Genomic DNA, 22,424 nt, shown 5'->3' with positions numbered 1-22,424 from the left:
CTTACTCCCCACCTCCCTCTCTTCTTACCCCCCCTCTCTTCTTACCCCCCTCCCTCTCTTCTTACCCCCCCTCTCTTCTTACTCCCCCCTCCACTGTAGCGTGGCCAAGCTGCTCTGCTGTCCGCAGTGCCCGGCCGGAGTGATAGGAAGGTGCACACTGAGTGTACACTTCCTGTGAGTCCGGCCGGGTACAGGAAACAGAAACTCCGTGCGCGGAACAGGAGTTTCTGTTTTCTGTACCTGGCCGGACTCACAGGAAGTGCACACTCAGTGTGCACCTTCCTATCACTCCGGCCGGGCACCGCAGACAGCAGAGCAGCTCGGCCACCCTACAGGGGAGGTGAGAAGCAACTGCAGCCGCCTGAGCGCTCTTAATAGAGCGCTCAGGCGGCTGCAGCATTTAAAGGGCCGGCCCTGAACGCGGCCGGCCCCCTCAGAGTGTGCCGCCGGGCCCCTGATGGCGGGCCCCCCTCCCAGCCGGGCCCTCGGACCATGCCCGAAGTGCCCGACCGGTCAGTCCGCCCCTGCCCGTATACTATTGTCAGACCGCGGATCAAGTAAAGGAGTACAGCCAGGGAGACACTTTGGGATAGGTCTTGTGTGCACTAGGAAAGGGAGGCTGAACTTCTCCTGTCTGAGGCTTTTCAAAAAGTCAACTTAGTAAGCCTAAAATGTAACACCGCTTTACTGCTTCTACTGCTTTTGAGGAAGACTTCCTGATTAGCGGGTTGTCCTAATATCAGATTTCTCCATATTGATTTTCCACTGTCAGCGAGATGCTGCCATGATACATGCTGGACATTGTAATAGTAAATAGTGAAGAATCTTTATATTTAAAGGGACATTACCTATTTAGATTAGTGTTCTCCACTCTAGTAGAACAAATCAATTTTTTTTTCTAACTTTTACTTCCCTGGCATGCCGTTTGCTGTTCTCACCATGGCTGCCTGGCTTCTCCCCAGCTGAGATCATCCAATGCTTCCCCATAAAAGAGAATATGGAGTTAGCGTGCATGCGCAACAAATCACTGCACAGCACGAATCAGCATCTTCTCATAGAGATGCATTAAACCAATGCATCTCCATGCAGAGCGTAGAGACACTGAACGTCAGTCCTGCGATCTTTGCAGGACTGAACCCAGGAAGCCCATCACTATGACAAGCACTAGCGGTTGTATTAGGAAGCCATCAGGCTCTTTTCATGAGAACCACCACATAAAGCTGTACTGGTTCTGGTGTTTCAAGCATTTATCTCTGTAGATATAATTTGTTGCCCTTCTTCATTGACTCACTGACTTGTATTTTTTACTCTGCAAAAGAGATTAGATAAGCTTAAGCTGACATTTTTTATATAGTGTCCCTTTAAATGTAAAATAAACATATATATAAAAAAAAAACTAACATGATACAGTAACATACTTATTGTCTGCAAAAATGATTTTGTTTTCTACAGATCACCGGAGAACTCTGTTCACTCGAGGTGTCATTCAATTTTCTCTCCACGGAGCCAGCAAGCATGTTCACAGTGCAGTCACATCTTCTTATCGGAATAAACCAATCACACTCCTTGGATGATATTAGAATGAAGATGAACAATATTGTGATACAAATACCTGAAGTGATCAGTATAACGATAAAAGGTTTTTACCTAATTTTTATTTTAAAATAATTGAAAAAAAGTTACAATTTAAAATCAAACATAATAATAAACATTTGGGTGAATTATAGGTGAAACAGGAGGTGATGCGTCCTTGATGTTTAAATACCATTTGAGCCAATGAGGCCTTATTGATATTGTGAGAATTCTGACTAATATTTTGTAAAGGGCTCTACTTTTTAATAAGGCAGTCCGAATATCATAGAGAGGTACTGAAGAGAGGAGAGAGAGAAGAGGAGACAGACAGTGTCATTGAATCAGTTAATTTAGAAAGTAAAGTCTGATTTGTTAGTAAAAATCCAATATTTGTGTTTTACGTACTATTTTGCAGACGTTACATGTGATTTACATCCTTTCTCTATGTCCTGCAAAGTGAATACTAGTTCAGTAATTAATAGAAGTGTTCTCATAATGCATTTTAGAATTTGAATAGGACATCGACATTATTACCATCATTTAAAAATGTGTCCTCTGGTTGACATAACTTTCAATGAAAATCAGATGCAAAGATAAATTCAAAGCTGGAGGACCTGGTTGATGGGTTGTGCCAACACTTTGATAAGCAGAATCGCAGGAGTCAGATTGTTCATTAGTTGCTAGACAATGAGCTCTGACCATTCACTTTCTCTCCCAGTATGGTTCTCTTTCTCTGCTCTGAGCTGTGGAAAATTGCGTGGGGGCATTTCACACACTGTACTAACCTGTGTCATTTGTGCTAAATAATAATATGAATTAATCCACACTGCAGAAAAATAGGTGGGATGAAAAATAAAATTTTAACAGAACAAAATGTACGCTTTTAACTCATGCATGTAGTGTACATTTTTCTACACAGTATTAATCTGCCTGCACATACCTGCTGTGGCAAGTTGACTGCTGGCCAAAAAAAAGTTATCTGGGAAAGTGCAATTAAACAACAAAAACATGGCAATATCTCTGTAGGTATAATTTGTTGTCGTTCTTCGCTGACTCACTGACTTGCATTTTATGCTCTGCAAAAGAAAAGACATTAGACAAACTTACGCTGAAGTTTTTTTTTGCACAGAGGAAGCAGTCAAACATAGTCATTAAAATAGGAAAGATAACCATTATTCGCACAAATCATGCACCATCAGACTACTGTTTTCACTGACATACAATGGTTGCACAAACATCCTTTTCTTTTATGACATTATATAATTATATCATTTTCTAATTTATCTAACTTGCCTTTTCAGATATGGATGAATGTTTACACCCTGAACTAAACTCCTGTTTACCAAATCAGATTTGTACTAATATAAACGGTACCTATACCTGCACTGATATACACCCTACTTATCCACCAAACGTAACCAAAGGTAAGTGCAATTCACAAACAGAGCAGAAAAAGCGGTAGGTAGGGACTTATATTTAAACTGTTATATTTAACTGGGTGGTCTCGGGTTTAGAAGGGTTAGGAGATTATAATATCACAGCAGAGCTTGCCGTTAGCTAGAATATTTATTTTGATGACTACATGGCTGTTGGCTGTGAATCCTAGCCAATAATTTCCTTATTATACTCAGTAGGTGTCTGGTTGGGTACAGGTTATGCTATGGGAGTTGTGTATCACAAACCACTTACTGCTGTTGCCTATTTTTTACGGGTTTTCATTACCTGGTTTACTTTTTTGCCTTCTGACGTGGGTAGAGGCGTTTAACATCAGGCATCTGAAATGGGTAGAGGTGTTTAATGTCAGTCTCGTGTATAAGGTTTAGGTGTCCATAATATAAAATGGGTTTGAAGGTAGCAAAAATGTCTGTGATAGCAGAGTCATCTGAAAAAGGTAGAAGTCTCAGTTAAAAGAGTCATCTACATTGGGCAGGCAAGACTTGAAGGTCTCAAATAAATTTTAGATTGCACAAGCAAGGACATTATTAGGTGAAGATAGATGGCAAACTGTGCAAGTCAGGGGTCAGAGGGTTGGACTGCCGACGAGTTGGCGAATAAAGTGTTAATAATGTTTTCTGTTTTGTTCTAGAGTGCTCCATGTTCACTAATCAAATAATCAGTAACGTCACTGCTGGTGGATTCCAAATACACTGGGGTACAGACTGTCCTGAAAACTCTACATACAGGGTACACGTGTCAGCAATGAATGGGTTTAACTACACCAACGTCACCCGTGTAACCTACATGAACATCAGTGGTTTGGAGGCAGGCGAGCTGTACATTGTTAATGTCAGCTTTCTGTGCAGTAACGGACAGCACCAAATATGGACAGCAAGTGTAAAAACCGGTAAATGACGGAATATTGAACATTAAAGAGTAGCACTGAAATCTCCTATTAATATTATAAATCACTCTTTCTGTGAATTTTTTTTTTCTTCTCTCAGATGCACAGATTTTGAATGGAACACTTAGAATTACTAATCAGAATCTTACGGAGGTTTTACTCAATAAAAGCTCTGAAGAATATTTAAACTTTGTAAAGACTTTTGTTGAAGAGGTAAAGTACGATACATACATTAAAATGTAACACACACACACCAATGACAAACCTCTTAAAAGTTGTCGGGTCCAATGGGAATGTACAGTATGTTAATTATGGTTTGCTCAATGAATTAAGCACAAACCATGACCTACCTTTAGCAGACCCTCTGTGTTCTCACTGCATGCTTATTCCATTTGGTCCATACTTTCTCATACTACCAACCCTACTTGCTCACACTTGCTCTGTTTATTACTTATTAATTGTGATTACTGTTTGCATGGTTACTGTATGGTAAATGGACACTCCACTGCCCAAATAAAAAAAAAAATGAAAAAAAAAATCAATAAATAAAAAAAAAAATCACTGTTTAGTAGATATACCCCTGAGTATAATCATGCCTTTATTGGGGATATATCTAAAATCAGCTTCCAAAGAAGCAGATCTCTTGTCTGCTGCCTTTGCAAGACTCCCCCTTCCAACTCCGCCCAGACTTTCTGTGGCTGTCCAATCACAGACTTCCCAATGCAGCTCAATGAGAAGTCTTTGCAACGCAGGTGCTCTGGACAATTGCTGCCTCTTGTGTTCCGCTCCACTGATTTAAACAAACCAGGAAGTAACAGGATCAATTGTTTAATTGACAGCCAGGGGGTGTAACCAGTTTAATTTGTAGAATGGTCAAATTCTATTGAAATCTGAACTTTTTGTAAAATGAAAAAAGTAGATTCACTCTTCACATATAAAACCTTTCAGCAAGCTAAAGTCATTTAGGTGATTCTAGTGTTGCTCTAATGTCCACTGGTTGTACCATAGTCCTAACCTCCCCTATTACATTTGCAATATAATATTTCTCAATGTACTTTCATGAGATGTTCAGATTATTAGATAGAATTGCTTGCTGCTTTCCTTCGTCCCCTTTTATTTTCATGATAATTGCTCTTGACGAAACAAAAATCATTAAACATCTAGTTTAAAAAAGAAATCCACGACACATCCAAGAAAACAGCATTTCACTCTAAAAAAAATTCGAAAATTGAAAAGACAATTAAGAGTATCTCTACGTGTAATTTTAGGTATTTACATGTGTAACGGAATGCAGTATATTAGTCCACGATATCCGTTGGTATCCTCAGGAAATCCACAGTCAGAACAGAAAGCACGGCAATATTCCCCATCCTCCCAATAACCGGACGAAACACAGTTTGGGAGTCAACTAACTCAGTTTATTCACAGGCTGGCATATTTAAGCAGTTCCCCATGCAAGGGGTTTCCTTACAGATAATCCAGTGGATTTCTCCCAACATGCATTGTTCTTTTCCCAGTAGGCATTGCTGCACGAGAGGGATACTCCCACTAAAATGGACGATTAAGTGGATTATCCCCTCGTGCAGCAGAACTGACAATTTACTTTAAAATACATATTTTCCACAATATTCGGTATTTTAAGATGACTGAACGTTCGGTAGATAGCTGGAGTCGAAGCGCATACTTCGTGGGAATACCGCTTCGATCCCAGCTGAATTGACCGAACGCCGCACAAAACACATTAAAACATTGAGTTCGGTTTAAAAGTACCGAACAACTAGGGGGAACAGAATGTGCCGAACGCGGGACTCCCGAACGCTCTGGAAGTCCAGCGGTGTTCGGATCATTGAGTAGCCGTTTTCAGTTCCAGGCTCTCGATGACCGAACACCGCTGCAGAGACAAAGGATCCAAGATGGCCGACCGCCGCATGGTCGGTAGCCGAACGGCGGCCACCTAGGAGAGCCCTTAATTACCGATTGCAACATTGTTGCAATCGGTTAATTGGTGCCACACGACTTGTGAATGGGTGGTCTACCTGGGGAGCCCGCATTCGTACGGCGAACGGCCGGGATAGCCGTGTTTCGTCGAACGAATGCTTTGTATGCTGGCAGCGTACGGCTGCCAGCATGTGAACGGCCATAACACAACACATATACAGGTAAGGACACACAGTATGCATTCAGCCTATGGACAACCTACAGTAAATATAGTCCAGAAGTGGCTAGGTTTTGCCACAATGCTCCCCCAGAACCAAGCCGGCATACACAGTCTGATCCCAACGGATCGGCTTGGGGATGTCCGGGAGAGTACTCACAGATCACTTCTCGAGTTCAGTGTGTCTGGATAACCCGTCAGCGTTACCGTTTTGTTTTCCTGGCCGGTAATGGATGGTAAAGTCAAAGGGCTGCAGCGCCAAACTCCAGCGCAGCAGCCTGGCATTGTCTCCAGACACACGGTTTAGCCACACCAACGGGTTGTGATCTGTGAGTAAGGAAAAAGGTTGTCCATACAAATACGGCTGTAACTTTTTAAGGGCCCACACCACGGCCAGGCATTCTTTCTCAATGGCGGCGTAGCTCACTTCACGGGGCAACAACTTGCGGCTTAAGTAGGCTACGGGATGTTCTCCGCCATCGGCTCCCACTTGACTCAGCACTGCCCCCAATCCAAACATTGAAGCGTCTGTGTGGACAAGAAATCTTTTAGTTGGATCAGGAGCAGTTAACACAGGAGCATTAGTTAGGGCTGTCTTGAGTTGTTGGAATGCCTGCTCACACTCTGGGGCCCAGACAACCAGTCGGGGGAGGTTCTTTTTGGTCAGGTCCGTCAGGGGTTTGGCCAGGGCGCTGTAGTCGGGTACAAATTTCCTATAATACCCTGCAGTCCCTAGAAACGCTAGCACCTGAGTTTTGGTCCTTGGGGTAGGCCACTTAGCTACGGCCTCAATTTTGGCTGGCTCGGGTCTCTGCTGCCCACACCCTACTCGGTGTCCCAGATACTGCACCTCGGCCATACCTACGTGGCACTTACTAGGTTTTAAAGTTAACCCGGCTTCCCCAATACGGTCCAAGATCGCCCCTATATGGTGTAGGTGATCTTCCCAGGTCTGGCTGAAGATGGCTATGTCATCCAGATAGGCACAGGCATACTCCTGGAAGCCGTCCAGTAGCCGATCTACCATCCGCTGAAAAGTAGCCGGAGCGTTTTTCATTCCGAAGGGCATGACCTTAAACTGGTACAGGCCAAACGGAGTGACAAACGCCGACTTGGGGATGGCATCATCGGCTAGAGGAATTTGCCAGTATCCCTTACACAAGTCAATGGTAGTGAGATACTGACCCCGTGCCATCTTATCTAGCAGCTCGTCTATCCGAGGCATCGGGTAGGCATCAGACACTGTCTTGTTATTCAGCCTCCGGTAGTCAACGCAGAATCGGGTAGTGCCGTCCTTTTTAGGCACCAGGACTACCGGCGATGCCCAGGGGCTATCTGAGGGTTCGATAACTCCTAGCTGCAGCATTTCATCTAACTCGGCCTTCATATGGGTCCGGACTGATTCCGGAACCCTATATGGAGCCTGTCGCATAGGTAGCTGTCCCGGGGTTTCGACTCGGTGGGTGGCTAGCGGAGTGTACCCAGGTAAATTGGAGAAGGTAGCCCCTTTAGCTACGATCAGCGCCTGTACCTGGGCACGCTCGTGAGGGCTTAGCCGCTCCCCCAGCTGGACTCCCCGGGAGGGCTCTATCGGTTCTTCTGGTTCTAGTAGATCAGGTAGTGGCAGGTTCTCCTGATCTTCTAAGGCGGAGGCACAGATTGCCGTCACATCCTCTATCCTCTCATGGTAGGGTTTGAGCATGTTTACGTGGAGCATGCGTCTCTTCCCTACCCCTGAGCAGGGGCCGATCACATAGGTAGTGTCGCATCGCTGCTCTACTACCTGGTATGGGCCTTGCCAGATGGCCTTCAGCTTGTCTGTGCGGACAGGTTTTAAAATCAAAACCTTCTGTCCCACTTGAAAGCTGCGGTCCCTGGCTCCTCTATCGTACCAGCGTCGCTGACGTTGCTGCGCCGCCTGGAGGTTGGTGTGCACAGCCTGAGTTAGCGCCTCCAGACGGTCTCTGAACTCCAGTACATATGATACGATAGGGGTTTCGCTAGCCGTACTCTCCCCCTTCCAGTGTTCCCTAATTAAGTTCAAGGGTCCCCGTACCCTTCTCCCAAACAATAGTTCAAATGGAGAGAACCCGGTCGATTCTTGGGGAACCTCTCTATACGCAAAGAGCAGGTGAGGCAGGAACCTCTCCCAGTCTTTGTGGGTTTCCCCGAACGTCCGAAGCATCTGCTTCAGCGTCCCATTGAATCTCTCACATAGTCCATTGGACTGGGGGTGGTAGGTGGAATTGAATATTGGCTTAATGCCACATACCTTCCACATATGTTGGGTGACCTCGGCAGTAAATTGGGTGCCCCGGTCGGATATTATTTCTTGGGGAAATCCTACCCTGGAAAACACTTTTATTAAGGCTTCAGCTACGGTTTCAGCATGAATGTTAGTGAGGGCCACCGCTTCGGGGTACCTGGTGGCGTAGTCCACCACGGTTAAAATATACTTTTTGCCAGAGGGACTGGGTTTTGGCAGGGGCCCTACTATGTCTACCGCTACCCGGCTGAAGGGTTCTGCAATAATGGGTAGGGGGCATAACTTGGCCTTGTGGCGATCCCCTCGTTTACCTACTCGCTGGCAAACGTCGCAGGAGGTGCAATACTGTCGCACATCCTGTGAGATTCCGGGCCAGAAAAACGCATGCGTCAGGCGGTATCGGGTGCGGGTCATCCCTAGGTGTCCCGACAAGGGGATATCATGAGCAATTCTAAGCAGCTCCTGCCTATACTTCTGTGGTACCACTAACTGTTTGTTAGTCAAGGTGACAGATCCCCCCACGTCCTTGGCCGTGACACGGTACAATAACTCTTTCTCCCACGTGTAATGCTCCCCCTCTAGCCCCGTCTGGTTAGCTTGTGCCCGGTCCCTGTAGACTTGTAGAGTGGGATCGGTCTGTACTTCAGTGACAAAGGTAGTCGGGGTATCCCAGGACATGGGAGTCGGGTGGGGGTCATGGTTCCTTACCTGAGCCTCAGAGTGTATCGGTGTAGCCGTGGTGCGAGCCTGTTGCCGGGTGGTTACTGGGTGGGCTTCCTGGTAGGGAGCCTGTGGAACAAAGGCAGAGGTCATCTGGCCCAAATCATTCCCTAGCACAACATCTGCTGGTAAGTTCTGCATTAGTCCCACTTCTATTGTCCCCTCTCCCGCACCCCAGTTCAAATGTACTTTCGCCGTGGGTAGTCGGTATACAGCTCCCCAGGCTACCCGAACGGCCACAGATCCACCAGTATGCGTGCCCTCCGATACCAAATGGGGTGCTATCAGGGTTAAGGTAGCTCCCGAATCCCGCAGTCCCTGAACCTCGTTCCCCTCAAGCGTTACCAGCTGCCGGTGATGTTGCCGGTTATCGGTGGCTCGGACCGACATTACCTCGTGTAAGATACCCAGGGGTTCCTCCGCATGAACACTCCACAACTCCTGAGTGGCTGGTTCCCTCTGGAAATGGTGAGCAGCCGCCCTGGGTACGGGGTTTGGACGCCCCTGATTCCAGGTGGGCCTGCCACGATTCTGGGTGCATTCTCGGGCCATATGCCCCCATTGTTTACAGGAATGGCACTGGATGTTGGCCCGCCCGTTGTATCTGGAAGGGGCCGGTACATGTCCTTGTGAAGGACGGAACGGGGTGGCTGTGGGTGCTAGAGGTGGTGGAGCGCTAGGTAGTCCTGTGGGTCGGGAGTAGCTTTTGGCTACAGGTCCCTGGTGCCTCCGGGCATCAAAGTGTTGATCGGCCAATCTAGCTGCTTCAGGTAGGGTGAGGGGTTTCCTGTCCCGCACCCATTCTTGAGTCTCCGGGGATAATCCATTAAAAAATTGCTCCAGCAACATCATCTGACGCAATTCCTCCATGGTGGTGGCGTTGCTGGCCTGTATCCACCCTTGGGAGGCTTGATCCAGTTTGTGTGCCCATTCGGCATGCGAATCTCGCTCTGGCTTGCGTAAGTGTCTGAACTTGCGCCGGTATGCCTCTGGGGTAATGGCATACCTCTCCAAGATTGCGCGCTTCACTTTTTCGTAATCTTTGCTGTCCTCACTGGGCACAGCACGGTAAGCTTCAGCTGCCAGACCTGCTAGTTTGCTTGCTAGCAGTTGCACCCATACTGACCGTTCTAGCTCATGTAGATCACACAGTCTTTCAAAGTCCTGCAAGTACCCATCGATCTCGTCCTTTTCCTCGCAAAAGGCTCTGAAGGCCTGGTACGGGAGCTTGTGCTTTACCGGGTTGTAAAGGGACCCTGGGTTGGACTCGGTTTGAGTCAAGGCGTGCTGCGGGCTGTGTGCCATTACGTATTCCTGCACGTTGGCCATCACCATATTCAACATGGCATCCGATATAGGCTGCGGCTAAAATGCTAGCCTGGTCCTCATCTCTCTTTCATAGAGCGTTTCTTCCATAACTACTGGGGGTGTAGCGCTGCGGGCTTGGTCTCCCTCCATCAGCTCGGCAATTAGTACTGCCTTGGTTTTGCTGCTGGCTACTTTCCCCCTGGCTTCCAGTAGTTCTTTTAAAGTCTGTCGTTTCAGTATGGTATAATCAATCTCCATACGAATTGCCCTTGCTTTCCTTGTTCGATAGTTCCAGTTACACGAACTCTGCTTTTCGGCTGTAAGGTTCGGATCCCGTCGCTTGCCACCAATTGTAACGGAATGCAGTATATTAGTCCACGATATCCGTTGGTATCCTCAGGAAATCCACAGTCAGAACAGAAAGCACGGCAATATTCCCAATCCTCCCAATAACCGGACGAAACACAGTTTGGGAGTCAACTAACTCAGTTTATTCACAGGCTGGCATATTTAAGCAGTTCCCCATGCAAGGGGTTTCCTTACAGATAATCCAGGGGATTTCTCCCAACATGCATTGTTCTTTTCCCAGTAGGCATTGCTGCACGAGAGGGATACTCCCACTAAAATGGACGATTAAGTGGATTATCCCCTCGTGCAGCAGAACTGACAATTTACTTTAAAATACATATTTTCCACAATATTCGGTATTTTAAGATGACTGAACGTTCGGTAGATAGCTGGAGTCGAAGCGCATACTTCGTGGGAATACCGCTTCGATCCCAGCTGAATTGACCGAACGCCGCACAAAACACATTAAAACATTGAGTTCGGTTTAAAAGTACCGAACAACTAGGGGGAACAGAATGTGCCGAACGCGGGACTCCCGAACGCTCTGGAAGTCCAGCGGTGTTCGGATCATTGAGTAGCCGTTTTCAGTTCCAGGCTCTCGACGACCGAACACCGCTGCAGAGACAAAGGATCCAAGATGGCCGACCGCCGCATGGTCGGTAGCCGAACGGCGGCCACCTAGGAGAGCCCTTAATTACCGATTGCAACATTGTTGCAATCGGTTAATTGGTGCCACACGACTTGTGAATGGGTGGTCTACCTGGGGAGCCCGCATTCGTACGGCGAACGGCCGGGATAGCCATGTTTCGTCGAACGAATGCTTTGTATGCTGGCAGCGTACGGCTGCCAGCATGTGAACGGCCATAACACAACACATATACAGGTAAGGACACACAGTATGCATTCAGCCTATGGACAACCTACAGTAAATATAGTCCAGAAGTGGCTAGGTTTTGCCACAACATGCATTTTTTTCAGTCTAATTATTGGAAAAACAAATAAGTAGTTTTCCCATACATTTAACCAACAAATTTATCTACCTGCAAAGTTTAGCGGTTTTAACCAATCGGTCAGCAATCAAAACATTATACCCAAGAATCACTGGTTGGAGCACAATATATCAGGGGTAGGCAACCTATGGCACCTGTGCTATGCACCGCACTCGAGGTGTCTTTGCACGGCACTCAAGGTGTCTTTGCACGGCACTTGAGGTGTCTTTGCACGTCACTCGAGATGTCTTTGCAAGGCACTCGAGGTGTCTTTGCACGGCACTGGAGCTGTCTTTGCACGGCACTCGAGGTGTCTTTGCACGGCACTCGAGGTGTCTTTGCACAGCACTCAAGGTGCCTTTGCACAGCACTTGAGGTGTCTTTGCACGGCACTCGAGGTGTCTTTGCACAGCACTCAAGGCGCCTTCGTACAGCACTTGAGGTGTCTTTGCACGGCACTCGAGGTGTCTTTGCACGGCACTCGAGGTGTCTTTGCACAGCACTTGAGGTGTCTTTGCATGGCACTCAAGGTTTCTTTGCACGGCACTCGAGGTGTCTTTGCACGGCACTCAAGGCTGCTAGAGCCAAACAGGCTCTGGCCTATCAGGAGTCCCAGTGAAACTTCAGATATCTGCTAATACAAAAAAGAGGCTAAGGACAATCCTCAATTTATGCATTGCACCACGTAGAGGAAGTGATCTCGGACCACTTCCTCTAAGCACTTGTATATGGGAATCCACACTGGAGTAGAGCAGCCTGCAGCTTCCTGTTGCAGCTCTTGTCCTTGACATGTACCTGGCCAGCCTGGTCCCCACTTGGACCTAGGGAAGCCACCCACACTGCTAGATGTACACAAAAATGCAGAATAACCCTCCCCTACCACAAATAATATGAACAGCCCACACACAAACATACACACAATCCCCACAAACTCAACACCACTAACAATGCACATACATGCACACAACCCCACATGCAGCCTCTCACATGCAATACCCCAAACAGCCCCTCACATACACACACTACCAAACACACAATGTGACAAATCCATCCACACACACAATTCCACAAGCAGCCCCCTTACACAGCCCACATTCATAGGTATCATACACAATACCACAAACTACTCATGAACATATACAATATAATAGCTCATATACGCACAAATACAAAGATACAAAGCAACTGCAGTATAAATAAAACAAGCAGAATACGGCAACATACACACCTCAATTTAAAAAAATAGGACCGGCATGCTACGGGACATCACAATCCTATATCGGCACAGTGCTGCTAAAAGATTGCAACCCCTGCAATATATGTTGTACCAGACACGTCTTTCTTATTGTAACAGATTTATTTGTGTATACTAATTATCAGTCAAATAATGACGCACTGAGCTATTGTTTCAGCTGGAGATTGGGTCACCTAACTAATAGATTTCATGTATATTATTTGGCAATATGATTAAAAACATTATATAATGGATTATACTGAGTGTGAAATTTCTTCTAATCCACCCAAGAGTGTTGCTTTTAGCTTACAAACGCTCTCTCTGGGTCCATTCATTTATTTCAGCCTTGTCATTTTTTTTAGAAATGGTTTGAGTAATGTATTTACTTAGAAGCACATGTCCAGCAGATTGCAATCAAATAGAGGGAGCCTTGATTTGAGACAGAAGCTCGAAGTGCTAATAAACTTTTACAATGTGACAATGCCATGTAGCAATGCTTCTTGAACATTTGCAGTCTAATCACTTTGAAATGAATCTTGGCCATAGATGATGTTTTCAAACATTGGTTTTTAAGTAGCTGAATTTGTCCAGATGTGAAGAATAACACTTTTTAAAAATCTACTAACACTGTTTCAGACTAGCAATCCTTCCAATCGTCTCGCCAGTATCACATGTTTATCAAGTGTTGCATTTTACTGCTCTGAATGAATACACTAGATCAAGACAGCTTCTCTCAAAGGCTTGTCGGTCCAATAAGTCCAAGCTTGTCCTTCCAAAGAGTTGTGGTCCAATAAATTGTTCTATTTTTCCATGTTTCTTCTAATATTTTGTATTTTACTATTGTTCTATTCAACCTTCATTATTTTGAACTATAATCTTTGCCATGCTGAATTATCACTTGAATATCAAAAATAAGGAATATGATTTTTGTGTATTTTTGTCTACTCAGGTCAAAAAATCTATGTCTAAAGATATTCCTGCAGAGATGTTGAATGTGAAAGTCGAATCTCTGACTGCTGGAAGCATTGTAGTTAACTTTTACATAATTGTCAATGACACAACATGGCTAAATAATGTCACATCCTCATCCTTCGTACCTATGATCAATAGTACAGTGTTTGCCATAGATCCAGAATCTATTGTAATTACAGGTAAGGTTACACCATCAATGAATATTCTAGAGCAGGCAACCTTGGCACTACAGATGTTGACTACATGTCCATGATGCTTTTCAAGCATAATGCCGGGCTGCCATCAAGGGGGCAAAGGAAGTACACCTGTAAGGGATCTGGGCCCCATATAGCAAAAAGTAATTATATTAAAAAAAAAATACTATTACAGTTTAGTGAATAAGTGAGTTTTGCATTATGGGAGGTGTAGTACATAACATCTGGTGTTTCGAAGGTTGCCTTCCCCTGTTCTAGACCATGAATCGTTAGTAACAGCTGGCATAATGCTTTATTATCTTAATTTGATTTCAGATTTCAATGAGTGTTTGTCACCCCTGAACAATGACTGTGACAAGAATGCTGAATGCAAAAACTTGAATGTATCCTACACCTGTCAATGTGTCAAGCCATACGTTGATACAAACGGGGCCAGACCTGGAAGAAGCTGTGAAAGTAAGTCTTTAATTTTACTTCAGACTGAAGCAGGGATGTCCAACTATTGGTCTATAGGAGGGATATCCAAAACTGGCCTACAGGAAGGGTGTCCAACGCTGGTCTAATGGAAGGGTGTTCAACACCGAGGTAAAGGTGGGATGTCCAACATTGGTCTGCAGGAGGGGAGTCCAAACATTGTTCTAATGTTTGGACTCAATCATTGGTCTATAGCAGGCTTCCCCAAATTCCGGCCCTCCAGATGTTGCTGGACTACTATTCCCATGATTCTCAGCCTATCTATTTCATTCATGGAATCATGGGAGTTGTAGTTCAACAACATCTGGAGGGCCGGAGTTTGAGGAAGCCTGGTCTATAGGATTGGTGTTCAACACTGGTGTAAAGGTTGAATGTCCAACACTGGTCAACAGGAGGGGAGTCCAAATATTGTTCTAAAGCAGGCGTATACAACCATTGGTCTATAGGAGGGGTGTTCAACACTGGTTTACAGGAGGGGTGTTCAACACTGAGGTGAAGGTGGGATGTCCAACACAGGTCAACAGGAGGGGAGTCCAAACATTGTTCTAATGCAGGGGTATACAATCATTGGTCTATAGGATTGGTGTTCAACACTGGTGTAAGGGTTGGATGTCCAACACTGGTCAACAGGAGGGGAGTCCAAACATTGTTCTAAAGCAGGGGTTATATAACCATTGGTCTATAGGAGGGGTGTTCAACACTGGTTTACAGGAGGGTAGTTCCACATTTGTCTACAGGAAGGAGGTAAAGCCTATAAAAGGATTGTTCCACTATTATTAAAAAAAAAAAAAACAGCAAGTAAAAATATGGCGCTAAAGTAGTGAGCAAATATTTAAAAATAACAATAAGAAAGCTGCACTTTATAATGTGAAAAGGCTCAAAACACATACATAAACAATAAAACAAATAAACTGTGCTGTGCTTTAGGATTATAATAATAATCAATAAAATTTAAAGTGCAAATACGTAAACCTTAGAAATGTACATACAATCGTGTAATACAATACAACATGTGAAGAAAAGCACAAACGTGCACTGTGCAAAAACACACTATTATGTGTAACTGTGCAAACTTGGAGTGCTATCACAAAAATGTGCTTAAAACAACTGAACAGTATACTCACAAAAGAGTATTCCACTTATGTTGCCGCAATGTCTCAATGAGCATTCTCAAAATAAATTAGACAAAAAAGAAGACGCACGTATGACAATATGTATCTAAAAAATGATATTGAGTCGAGTCTGCTCTTAACTATAGTCATTCCATAAGGTACATGAAAACTTGAGGCTGTCGTGTAGATAAACACATTTATTCCCAATCTGTTAAAAACAGCTTGCAGGCAGGTAAGAACCCTCTCTTGCCACTCTGGTTTGGCTCCCCTCTGGTCCGTTCGTCTGTCGCTAACTACACAAGACTTCAGGTTGTGCTATATGTCTTCCAGGAGGCGGGGCTTACGGCCGCCAAGCATGATTACATCAGAGCGTGATAATGCGTTTTGCTGGTATGCTTGGCTTCATCAGATCCGCCCTTTCTCCATTCGAAGTCTCAATTTAAATCCAAAAAAAATGGGCATGAACTGCCCTAAAGTCCGAAAAAGAAGAAGGAAAAAGAAGAATCAAAATTAATACATAATATTAATAGCCATGAACTGGTCTTATATATTACCTTATGATTGAAAACATTACTTTTGTTTACATTAACTAAATTACAAAATTTGTTTTTTTTTTCAAATTACAAAAGAATTTCATTAAATAAAAAAAAACTAAAAAAAAATAACTATTCAAAGGGACACTATAGTCACAAAAACAACTTTAGCTTAATAAAAAAGTTTTTGAGTATAGATCATGCCTCAATACTCTGCCATTTAGGAGTTAAAACACTTTTGTTTCTTCTGTTTATGAAGTCCTAGCCACACCTCCCGGGTGTAACTTACTTTAAATGTTATTATCTCATGCTTTGTAAATTTAACTTTTAATCACATACAGGAGGCTTCTGCAGGGTCTAGCAAGCTATTAACAGAGCACGAGATGGAGAGGAGGTGTAAACATTAGCTACGTTACAGGAAGTGTAAGGCTGTGTATGTCACTTAAAGGGAGGAATTACTAGGGCTGCAAAAACGAAGTGTAACTCTTAAATGGCAGAGAATTGAGCAGTGAGACTGCAGGGGCATGATCTATACACCAAAACTGCTTTATTAAGATAGAGTTGTTTTCGTGACTATAGTGTCCCTTTAATTAACCAACAGAAGCGTTGTCTTCTAAATGGCAGAGGATTGAGCAGTGAGACTGCAGGAACATGATCTATACACCATAACTGCTTCATTAAGATAGAGTTGTTTTGGTGACTATAGTGTCCCTTTAACTATTAGTCTACAGAAGAGTTGTCTCAGGCTGGTCTACAGATGGCATGTTGCACAACGTGTTTAAAGTATGTTTTAAAAAGTGTTTTCCACTCCAGAAAGTGGATTCACATGGTGTTATGCTCTCCATTTACAATCAATAAGAGCATTTTCTCTCTGTTAAAAATAGGTACATCATTAGATGTTTCTCTATATCTGTTTATATATGGAGGTGAAGTTGCATCATAGAGCACACCTTTCTTTTACCTATTGAATCAAGCTAACTATATTTTATGTAGTGTTTTATTAAGTTATCAGTGGTCTTTTTTTGTTCCTTGCAGCCACAAATGATTCACTATTATTGTCTACTAAAAACCCATACCAACACTCAGATGTTCCAACATTCTCAACATATTCAGTGACGAAAGTTGATGTCCCAGAAGAATCAAGTACAGTATTACCTATACCACGCCTTGTAACACAAGAAAAGGAAATGAAGACAAGTGTTCCACCAATCCACTCAATCAGCATTAGTGAATTAAATACAATGTCAGATTCTCTAACAGGAAACCATACCCTCACAACATCAAATACAAGTTTATTAATTACAGACCCCATAATACACAGAGAAGACATGAAAACGTCTTCCTCAGACAACTCTTCCAACACAGGTGAACTCAATGCAACTACAGAGTTCCCAATGCATTTCACAAAAGAATTTCATCGACATGAATCATCAAGTACTGATACAATCCCTACAATAAATAAAAACAACAACACAAGTTCTTCTGGACCTACTGTGAGGAATACAAGTGTAATTCATATTCACAGTGACGCTACTACTGCACATGCAACCAGTCAACCTCTGATAGTAACTACAAAAGATGGTAACATTGTCCCCACCACTGCAAAACCAGTGACTACCAAAATTATAATTGCAGAGAGTCCTCCTAAAGTACAAGCAGGTATGTAATATTTATTTTACAGTGTAAATAGGAATGAGTTGTTAGTTATGCTCATGTATTTCCTCTATGTGTTTATTGATATATATGGTTCTTAGATCATTTGGGTTTAAGGTAGAACAAAAAGAGCAGACTGCACCACTGTTCGATATTTCTTCATTTGACAGCACAATGATGGGATTATTACACATTTGGATAAGGGGTGGACATTTAGATAGATAGACAGATAGATAGATAGATAAGTAGATAGATAGACAGACAGATAGATAGATAGATAAGTAGATAGATAGACAGATAGATAGATAAGTAGATAGATAGACAGATAGATAGATAAGTAGATAGATAGACAGATAGATAGACAGACAGACAGACAGATAGATAGACAGATAGATAGAGAGATAGATAGACAGATAGATAGATGATTGATAGACAGACAGATAGAGAGATAGATAGATGATTGATAGATATATAGATATATAGATAGATAGATGATTGATAGATATATAGATAGATAGATAGAAAGATAGATATATAGATAGATAGATAGATAGATAGACAGATAGATAGATAGATGATTGATAGATATATAGATAGATAGATAGATAGATATATAGATAGATAGATAGATAGATAGAAAGATAGACAGATAGATAGATACATGTGATTTGATTGATAGGCAGACAGTGAAATTAATGAAATCAATACATTTTAAGAATGTTGTCCTGAATTTACATCCTGATCAGGTTTAGTCAAGTAGTGATTATGGCTACCTTGTTCCAAATGTGTTTAATAAATAACAATTTTTGGAAATGTGTTTGTACAACAATAAGACGAGTATAAAGATAACCACTTCTAAATTGATATATTCTTACTACATTTTTTGTGCCATTTTTCTATTTTATCTGTGCTGCCTTTGACAATGATTTTACCAGATCCATCACTAAAGGACTCAAGCAATATTACATGTGAAGCGGGAGTTATTGGAATAACTATCCTGAAGTCTTATTTGCAAATGATGTCTTTTCCTGAATCATCACTGTATCTTGGCAATCCTGTGTGCAATGTTATCAACAGTACTAATACTATAGTGTTACTACAAACACGCTGGGATGACTGTGGTACTGACATGCGTATTGTAAGTAATGTACATCACCTGCTGTTTATTACACAGTATGCATACCTTCCCACATTTAATATATCCAAATTCAATGACTTTTTAACAGAGAGGGACAGTTCTTTACAGCTTTGTTACTACATGTTGCAACACTTAAAGGGACACTATAGTCACCAAAACAACTTTAGCTTCATGAAGCAGTTGTGATGTACAAGTCTCACCCCTGCAGTTTCACTGCTCAATTCTCTGAAATTTAGGAGTTAAATCACTTCGTTTATGCAGCCCTAGTCACACCTCCTTGCATGTGACTTACACAGCCTTCCTAAACACTTCCTGTAAAGAGCCATCTAATGTTTACACTTCTTTATTGCATAGTCTGTTCAATTTAGAATGTATTACCTCATGCTCTGTTAATAGCTTTCTAGAGCCTACAGGGAGCCTCCTGTGTGTAAAGTTCAATTTACAGAGCAGGAGATAAAAAAAAAAACCTTCTCAAGTAATTTCCATGTGATTGAAAATAAAAACATTTTCTTCTCAGTCTGTGTCAGTCACGACCAGGGGAGGTGTGTTGTTGTCATGGACAGAAACAGAAGTGATTTAACTCCTAAATGGCAGTGAATTGAGCAGTGAGACTTCAGAGGCATGATCTATACACAAAAACTGCTTCATTAAGCTGCAGTTGTTTTTGTGATTATAATGTCCCTTTAAGAGTAAAAAACCATCTTTTACCCATTTGTTTTGCTGTTATGACCAAATGAGTCATAACTTGGATAGACTTGGTTATTTTAATGTATATTTATATATATGCATATCAGAGAAACATACTACATGCCCACCATGAGACATAAAGTATGTTCTGCAACATTTTTTCTTAACATTGAGGAAAGATAAAACAAAAAATAGCACTGCCATGAATCTATCTCAAAAAATAATGTCGCCTTAAGAGCAAAACACCAGCTGCAAAAGTTATTTATTAACTATAAGATGACAGAAGGTGAACAAAAATCGTTTTCTGTAGGTCAACCCTGATTGCGTGCATTTAATACATGCTCATTCTAAGCCCACATACAGTACTTTTCTTTAATCAACTCTGTCCCCTAAATAATCTGCAAATAAATCGCTAAAGCACACAAAAATTGTCATATTTCAAATGATCCAGTAGCTTTTAACATATGTTCAATAGCTGTGTACTTAGAACATAGCACTTAGGGTTCATCCACATTAGTTTAGGGGGTCCACAGTATCTTCAGTATCCAGGAGGCTTTAGCGACACTTTTCAGAGTCCCTCAACACTGCAACAATGTTAGGATGCATCACGTAATTGTCACAGGTGGCGGTACGGTGCCCGGGACCCAAACACTGTCCGGGCGGGGGTGCGAGGACCGGGACCCAGTATGCCTGATGTACCGAGTAGGAGTCACAGTGTGGAGATGTATTAGCAGGGTCTGGTGCAGGGTAACCGCATGCCCCCTGGTGTTGAGCACCAGCGTTTGTGCAGCCACATACCAGAACCCTGATTCAGCTTATGCGGATCCCAGGAACTAGGAGCAAGAATTAAAGCAGACCTCCCAGAGCTGAATAGGGGGGCCCTGCAGCAGGTTTGTATCCAGTACAGAATCAAGGCAAGACTAGAACAGACACCAAACATGGAAACAAGACAGAACTAGGAGAACCCAGAACCAGAGAAGGACAGTAAGCTAAACCCAGAACATGTACACAAGACATGAGGGAAACATGAACATAATACAGGAAAGGGCATTACATGACAGGACTGTACATGGACTGGGTATACAAACTAAAACAAGACAAGATAACATAGGCAAAACAAGAGGAGAAATAACTAAGCACTATATATGAAATTCATGGGGATTTAGTCACATTATACGATCATACATTGCATAAGCCTGCCAACGCCAATGTACCCCATATCTGGCAGGTCCTACACTGTCTAATGTATGCCAAAACAACCAAAGAAGACATATATAGCACTTACCTGCAAGAAAGGGCAGAAGCCTTGAGCAGCTGCCTGCAGGAACACTGAAACAAAAGGAATGATAGAAAACAAATGGGTGTGGCAACACAAAACAAACATTTAAATGAATCCAAGAGACTGGGAATTCCAGGGACGGAATATAAGAATGAACCCAGAAACCCAGCATAAAAAAAACAGACATAGAATAGAAAACCAAAAAAACAAGAAAAACAAAACAAGAATTGTAAAAAGAGTACTGGATACCAGTAGCCAAGCCCAGACATCTCCACAGAACAGAGCAAGATGTGACAGTAATATTACAATTGTTCCCAGCTTAGAGCTGAAGTCGCATACAGTAAATGGTACAGGTTTTTATCAGGATCCCAGACTGTTGGTATACCTTGATGATTGGGTTTGTACTAGATTTATGCACGGCAGACAAATTATGTTCGGCAAAATAATTTCTGTCGATAATAAACAATTTACGGAATTCACGGTTTAACTTGGCCGAATTTTGTCAACAAATATAGATGTGAGAAAATGAGTCAGATGAACCAAAAATGAACCAATGAGTGTACTGCACATATATACAGCACATGATATAACCATTATGAATCTATTTAGCTGTACTCTGATAGGAGAATGTTTCTGCCATTTGGTTCATAGATCAACTGAGAATAAGTAACCAACAGAGGCAAAAAGAACAGGGGCAGCAAAGAAATTCTATATATATATGTATTATTATGTATTTATTAAATACATAAATGTAGACAGTTTTTTACGAATCCTGCTTTTTTCAACTCTATTGGTCACTTCCCTCTTGATCTGTGAATACAATTAATATTTACTGACTGTTCCCTAGCTGTCAGTCATTTCATTTCCCATCAATCATCTCTTGTTTTGGTGCTACAGGCGGAGTTCCTAATCACGAATCAAACATACCATTGAGCATTTTGTTCGATTTGAATTTAATTTTTTTTTTATTTGATCATTTTTGAAATGACATTTTGGCTCGTGGTTCGGGAATGTGAACGATCGCTCTACCTGCCCAAATTTGGACAAATTGCAATTGGTAATGAACCAAATCGCCACGTCTAGTTTGTACCAGTGGATAATAGTGCTGTACCACACACTATAATAAAGGTCACTTTTTAGTTTTTCTGATAGTCTGGTGCCTGAGAATCTTTACTATTGTACAGAATGTAGAACCAAACACCATGTATGGAATAAAGAATTGGATAAAAAGAAAAGAAAAATAAATTTAAAAAATCCAAATAGTAAGAGACTTAAAAACCATGTCCAGCCCCTGTATAAATTAAAACAGGCTTTAATCTGCTTGATCCTATTGTCCTGTCTAGTTGACCTCAGGACTATCATTTTGCTGTACTTAGATTAGATTCACAAGTACCAGAGCAATACTGGATAGTAGTCTCTTTCTGCTTTTTATCATGTACATATATTCTT

At 42.6% G+C, this 22,424-nt stretch overlaps 1 protein-coding gene across 1 annotated transcript in view; it reads left to right on the top strand.

Moving 5' to 3' along the window:
- The window catches only part of LOC134586673 (uromodulin-like 1), a 49,397-nt gene that overhangs the window by 15,657 nt on the left and 11,316 nt on the right, over window positions 1-22,424 (top strand). Inside the window, exons 5-12 of the mRNA XM_063442402.1 lie at window positions 1,453-1,639; window positions 2,874-2,996; window positions 3,659-3,916; window positions 4,014-4,126; window positions 13,883-14,084; window positions 14,415-14,555; window positions 17,254-17,877; window positions 18,807-19,009. Coding sequence (XP_063298472.1) covers window positions 1,453-1,639; window positions 2,874-2,996; window positions 3,659-3,916; window positions 4,014-4,126; window positions 13,883-14,084; window positions 14,415-14,555; window positions 17,254-17,877; window positions 18,807-19,009 — 1,851 coding nt within the window. The remainder of the gene's footprint in view (window positions 1-1,452; window positions 1,640-2,873; window positions 2,997-3,658; window positions 3,917-4,013; window positions 4,127-13,882; window positions 14,085-14,414; window positions 14,556-17,253; window positions 17,878-18,806; window positions 19,010-22,424) is intronic.

Source organism: Pelobates fuscus, chromosome 1 (genome assembly GCF_036172605.1).
Source record: "Pelobates fuscus isolate aPelFus1 chromosome 1, aPelFus1.pri, whole genome shotgun sequence".
Taxonomy (NCBI): Eukaryota; Metazoa; Chordata; class Amphibia; order Anura; family Pelobatidae; genus Pelobates; species Pelobates fuscus.
Note: the sequence above shows the minus strand (reverse complement) of the source record. Positions and strands in the feature narration are given on the sequence as shown.